Genomic DNA, 6,410 nt, shown 5'->3' with positions numbered 1-6,410 from the left:
TTTTGCTAGTTAACCACTTTTTAATATCTTTCAAAAGAAGTGAGATATATAGGCTCAAAGTGGACGATCCGGGTGTCGTTCTATTAGAGGTTTTACGGTAATTGCGTTTTCGAAACCTTTTTGTCAATTTTTCACCAATTTTAGGCGTTTTTGTGATAGGAAAACGGGAATTTTAAAAAATTCGAAGGTTCCGATATTATGAATTTTTCAAAATCGGAATATTACGAAATTCCGAGTAGGCCATTCGGAATATCAATGAATAAGAACTGGAGATACTTTCTTACAGATTGGCTTTTAAAAGTTGACCACTGTTTTCCCATGACTTTCTGGTTGTTTCTCTTTTCCACGATAAAAGTACACCCATCCATTACATGCTTTACTGACTAATCCCTTGTAGAGGAGAGTCCTTTCATTGACCCCAACTAACCCCTCTTGTCAATTAATTATAGGATCATTACCCGCATCTTCCCTAATATTTTGGTGGTGTATTCTCTACTAACCTCATCAAAGTGTGGTGAATGATTATTGACATCTTTAATGCGGAGCTTCATTGTTCTGGTGGCAGACTTAACAGGAGTTCCAGCATCAACAGCGCTCACTTTTACCTGAAATAAAAATTCGTATTATATCAAATTTTGTTGTTGTTCAGCTACCTGAATCTCTACAACTTTCTGTTTCTCTTTCATTAAAAGCGTCAGATCGGATGCTACAGTAATCTCTCCACTCTGTTCGTCAACACTCAAGATCTCATGTGAGCTTCCAGAGATGTCCTGGATAACGTAACGAATCAGACCATTGTATCCAGCATCTTCATCACTGGATTGAAGTTTAGCGACAACCTGAAAATCAAAAATTTTAACTAGTAGTTTCCCTATGACCCCTCTCTTTCCATTTTTATTAAACAGCTCATATTCGATCCCTTTTTAATCCCATTTAAATCCAATTCCCTTTTATGATGTTGCCCTTTTCGCACATAGCAAATCAGTCAAAACTCTTGCTTGTGTGCAGCTGCGAGACAAATCATAGGCCATCTGTCATTTGTTTGACACCCCTCTTCCACAGTGTCCGGAATAACGGTCCCACTGGAATTAAGAGTTTCGAATACATGTCAATGAGGTGACAATAATTGAAGTTTCAAGAGATACATATCATATCGGGAAGTGGATTCAATACTTTTCAAACTAAAAAAAACAACGTACCGTTCCGATTGGAGCATCTTCGGTTACTTCCACAACTTCTGGAAATGAAGAAAAGACTGGAGAGTGCTTGTTTTCACTTTCTTGAATGATAACCGGTTTTGGCTTGGCGGGAACCTGAAAGAAAAGTAATTGACCATCAAAAAGTGATTCAACTTTCAAAATACCTTTGTTCCATTTTTATAGAACATCAAATTCAGCGCAGACATTCTTGATAACGGAAGTCCTAAATCAATAGCCCACACAGTCACCATCCAATTGTTACTCTTTGTCGGAACTTCGATCAGAGTTATCTCTCCAGTGTTGGCGTTTATTTCGAATGGAATTTCACTGTTGATCTTGTACACAACTCTTCCATTGTCTCCTTCGTCTTGATCCGTTGCATCAACTTTTAGAAGAACGTCTCCAGGTTTTCCTAATGGAATCGGCGCTTGTCTCATCCATTTTGCGGACCATACTGGTGAATGGTTATTTGAATCCACAATTTCTACATAAACATCTCTTTCGTCTTTCTTCCCTTGAATCCCGTGAAGAGATACAGCTACTTTGAACTTGTAGACTCTCTCCGAAATTGATAATTTCGAAGAGACTCGAAGAACTCCCGATTTGGAACTTATTGTGAACGGAAGTGAAATGTTTGAAGAAGGATCAGAAATGGAAAATCGCATTAGCGAAACATCATCAGGATTCTCAAGAGTGCAATTGTTAAATCGGGCCAAAACTCTTCCGATCGGAGCCATCTCGTCTGTTTTGATCATCAAGTCCTCCTTTACGTTAAATTGAACTGAATGCTCAAGAAAATGTTCAATTTGAACTGTGACTGTTTCATTCACAGGAACAATTGGTTTCTTGCTAATCGAAAATCCACTTTTTGATACGTAGTCCTCTCCAATAGTTATAGTGACATTGGTGTTTTTTGGAATCTGGGTTCCGTTTTTCTGAAAATAATCGTTAATTTTTTGGATCCCCATTACAAAGTTTTCAATCGAACTTCGTTTTCTATCTTACTTCTAATCTAGGTTTAATGAAAAAAAAGATAAAATCTTACCGCAAACAGCAACCATCGTACTTCTTCCGTTAGTTTTCCTTCCGGTTCAATTTCAAACCAATGCTCTTTTTCATTACTTTTCATTCCGACTAGCACTTCTTTTGGAGCGTCTTTCAATGTTATTACCGCAGCCAGTTGTCGATTTTTCAGAATATTCGGGCTGATTTTCCGCCGATCGACTGAGGTTTTTGTTTTCTTCGGCTTCGTTTCCCGAACAGTGATCTAGAAAAACAATTATGAATATCAAGAACATATCATAAAAATAGCGTACCAAAACATCTTCTGTCCATGGAGCCTGTACTTCATTTTCGTCATAATAGTAAAGACGAGAAGCTCTATCTTCTGCTTTTACTTTTAATGAATACTTTCCTGGTTTGAGATGACGTAGAGTTCTGATCCATCCAGACACCGGCTCAACGAGAAAATCATGAGACCGATTGACTAGCGAGAAATAAATGGCAGAGTTGATTCCAATGTCTGCATCAGAGGCTTCTACTCGGAGAACAGTGGAAAATGGCTCAGTCTGAAGTGAGGCCACATAAACATTTTGAAAAAAGGACTTACATCATCATCAATGACAGCTTCGTACCCTTGCTCATCAACCAGAAACAGAGGACTCGCATCGTTTTTGTCAATCACTCGTAAATGGATCCGAGCAGTGGTTTCGAGATTCGAGAGATCTCGTCGTTTGCATGTCGCTTTGACTAAGATGTCGTAGAAGTCCTGAAAAAAAGAAATAAAATCACTAAAAAAAGATCCAGATATTAACCTTTAGTTCTCGGTTGAGTGGATTGTCACCTTTGTAGCGGATTCGTAGAAAAACAAAGTCGCCGACTTGTCGAGCATGCGCCTTGAAAAGCGATGACTTTTCACCCTGAAAAATTTATAAAATGTATTTTTGTATTTTATGCTCATTCAAAATTCAATCTTACCGCAATTTCGGCAACTCGAAATTTGCAATTCGCATCTTTTTCCGGCAGCGGGACACCAATTTTCGTAGCGTTCTCGGAGCGTGCATACTTCGAACCAATGGAATTTTCTTCGACGGATAAATTGTAGAGTGGAGCAGTGAATTCGAATATGTGTTCTCTTGGAGAAGAGGTGGTGACAAGATTAACAGTTTTACAGAATATCAGAAGAAACAGGTGGAAGACCCTATGCTTCTTCATTTTTTCTTGCTATTTTGATTATTGAAATGCAAGTTATTATGTTTCCGTTGATATCCTTCTTACTTGCATTTGGCAGTTTCGTTTTCTGAAATTAAACAAACTTTAAAATTCGAAGATTTTCTTTTCTCAACAAAAAAACAAGTTTTTTGGCAAATTGCAGCGAAATGACTACAGTAGCCAGGGAAAAAATATTGAACAAATGATCCTTTAATGCTACAGTAAGATTTAGCAAAAAATAACGATTTGCGATACAATTGAGAAGTTTGAACGAATTTTCAAAGATATTCAGGAAAAGTTTAAAAACACATCTGTTTCGGACCACCATGACGATTGCCGCCGCAGTCAAAGCATTTGAAGAAATGGTGTTTAGGATCAAATCGTAGTTGAAAAAAAAGAGGGGGATATAGTGAATGGGTGTGGACGGAAAGAGAAAGAAGAACATTTTGGAACAAATAATGATGGCCATCGACGTAGATGTTGCGAAGAGAAGAAGAAAAAGAAGCAAGAGACGAAGAAGATAGAGGACAGATGGCACACCAAGGATAATAAAAAGCATATGCCTTAATAGAAGACGTTGAGATAGAGATGAATTCAGTAATTACCGTAATCATAACTTATTCACAAGTGTTCCTGTTTTTGAGAAAAAAAACTCAACAGTTATTTTTCGAACGAGTAGTTTTTAATGACAGTAGAGACCACTTCTCAGGAAATTGATGTCTTACTCTGACTAGAGAAACGAATGTCCAAGAAACTTTCAATGAAACGAAAGCTAGCTACGTTTGAAAGCTTCTCATATCCCTAAACAAATAGAAAGGTAGAGAGGCAGATGTCATCGAGCATCTCCGGCATATTATATGCATCAATACATAACAATTCGATGCTAATATTCCCAGTCTCACAAATGCACCACTTTTTTCTATTGATAGGAAATAGGCAATCCGTTTTTCTTATACAGATAAAATTTTAACTCTAAAGAGCGATTCAAGTGGCCAACTAAAAAGCCTCTGCGTCAGCTCGACATCGTCCCAACAAAAATTTTTTTCGAATTTTTGATTATTTAGGTGACTCAGTCTTACATTGTTTTTACAACAGAACCGTTTTTTTGCATCTTCGAAAAAATCCAAAGTGATTTTTTGAAGTGTAGAAGCTTCAACATTGATCTAAAAAAGCTAGAAGTAAAACTCAACTCCATTTTTTTCTAAGTTTGCCAAAAATAGGAGGGGTGTCTTGTGTTCACAAACGATCTATCGGCACTTGATCGATAGATTCATAACATTTATAAATATAATATTTATTGATCAGATTTCTGAATACTTCACTCAAAAGACCGACGAGCGGCTGCTCCCACAAATGCAAATACAGAGGAAAAGGAGGCCAAACTGACCTCCCCTCCTCTCAAGCTTTCTCTCTCTTTTTTCGGTATTGGCTAACTACACATGGGTGAGTGACTGTATGAGAAAAAGAAGAAGAAGAAGCACAATGTGCAAGTGTCCCCAAAAAAGAAACAATTTGAAAAAGGAAAAAGAGTATAACATTACACTCTTCTTCAGTTCGCTTTTTTCTGAATTCTCCTACATTTCATCCCGCGTTCTTTTCTGTTTCTCAGTGCAGACAGATAGTTAACGATGCATTCATAATAGGTTCTTCCCAAGGTGAGATAGGAAGAAGAAGATTGAGAAAAGGATTCCAAAGAAAAAAGAAGGAAAATCGGAGGGGAAGAAGAGAAAATGAAGAGGACGGAATGGTTTTCGGATGGCATTGACTATCTGTGGCGGTGGTAATGGTACTGTCGAGGGCAAGGAATCAGGGATAAAAAAAATAAAAAGAAATATTTGGATGAGACCTTCAAATAGAGATGAAAACCAATCTCTATTGTTTCAAATCATCCTGTGGTGGGTGATTTATGAGTCGACGGGGGAACCATTTCAAATACCTTATCTTATAGGAATTTAGTTTGAGAGGTTCACTTCTAAAGGGAAACCTGATTTCAAATGGGATTTCGAATTTCATAAACGGAGAAAAGAGATATAAATGTCAAAGTTAATCAAATCAAAGAGTGCCAAAAGAAAAGTGATAGGCATATAGAAAAGAGAAAGATGGACAAAGAAAATGTTAACGAGCATGGGAATATCGTTTGATTAACATTTCGATTTCCTTTTGAATATTTGAAAACTGTGAGAATAAAGGTATTAATTGTGAGATTGTTTGAACATTTTTGGAGAAGTAGAATTATGGGAAACCAGCAAGCTGGTGCACCTTCGACGCGATCCAAACTAGTTTTTCACTGTTTCGTAGCTTCGCTCTTCACTTTTTCTCAAAGGGTCACGTAAGTCTATATTTTTTTCAAGCTTTTCAAAAGTTGACAGACTGACATCGGGACGAACAGACGCCTCTAGCGTTTTATATATAAGGAAGATATTCAAAAACAAGTTCAATATTGCCTATTTCTCTTATAAAAGGCCAATCCGATTTGTGAACTTTGAGCCCAATTATCTCAATTTTTATAAGAGAACATGTCAACTGATAAAAGTTGAATGATATAAGGGGGGGCCCGCTTTTTTCCNNNNTTTTCAAATTTTCATCCCAAATCACTTCGATTTCCAAAATTTCTGGGAATTTGGAAATTTTACGTGATTCACAGAAATTGAACGTTGCAATTTCTGGGATTTTTCACAGAACTCGAACGGTCCGAGTTCTGGGATGAAGGATAGAGTCGCGAGTATACTGTTTTTTTTCTCTACACAAAAAGACGATGGGGGTTAGCGATCACTGTTAACAAATTTTTAATACGCTCTTGGTTCTCCAGTTATGCACCTGTAGACATACACCCAAAGGACTATGAATCATAACCAAAGGTTTAGTTTTAAGCTAGTTTCTAAGCTTTGTATCTCAACATCTTTATTAGCTAGACGGATTTTATGATCTACAGGATCCAAACTAAAAAAACTTTAAATTTCACAGCTTGGGCTGGTTCGGCACCTCTGATTTACATGCACG

At 37.3% G+C, this 6,410-nt stretch overlaps 1 protein-coding gene across 1 annotated transcript in view; it reads right to left on the bottom strand.

Moving 5' to 3' along the window:
• Cbr-cdh-4 overlaps positions 1-3,413 on the bottom strand; it is a gene marked incomplete at both ends in the record, with an annotated part of 15,735 nt that extends 12,322 nt beyond the window's left edge. The window contains 9 exons of the mRNA XM_045243948.1: positions 501-605; positions 651-905; positions 1,200-1,313; positions 1,364-2,134; positions 2,245-2,466; positions 2,516-2,767; positions 2,809-2,967; positions 3,014-3,118; positions 3,177-3,413. Coding sequence (XP_045096375.1) covers positions 501-605; positions 651-905; positions 1,200-1,313; positions 1,364-2,134; positions 2,245-2,466; positions 2,516-2,767; positions 2,809-2,967; positions 3,014-3,118; positions 3,177-3,413 — 2,220 coding nt within the window. The remainder of the gene's footprint in view (positions 1-500; positions 606-650; positions 906-1,199; positions 1,314-1,363; positions 2,135-2,244; positions 2,467-2,515; positions 2,768-2,808; positions 2,968-3,013; positions 3,119-3,176) is intronic.
• Between the last annotated feature and the right edge of the window lie 2,997 nt (positions 3,414-6,410).

The sequence above is a fragment of the Caenorhabditis briggsae genome (genome assembly GCF_000004555.2).
Source record: "Caenorhabditis briggsae complete genome, chrIII, whole genome shotgun sequence".
Taxonomy (NCBI): domain Eukaryota; kingdom Metazoa; phylum Nematoda; class Chromadorea; order Rhabditida; family Rhabditidae; genus Caenorhabditis; species Caenorhabditis briggsae.
The sequence above is the reverse complement of the archived record's forward strand: the minus strand, read 5'-3'. Positions and strand labels throughout refer to the sequence as shown.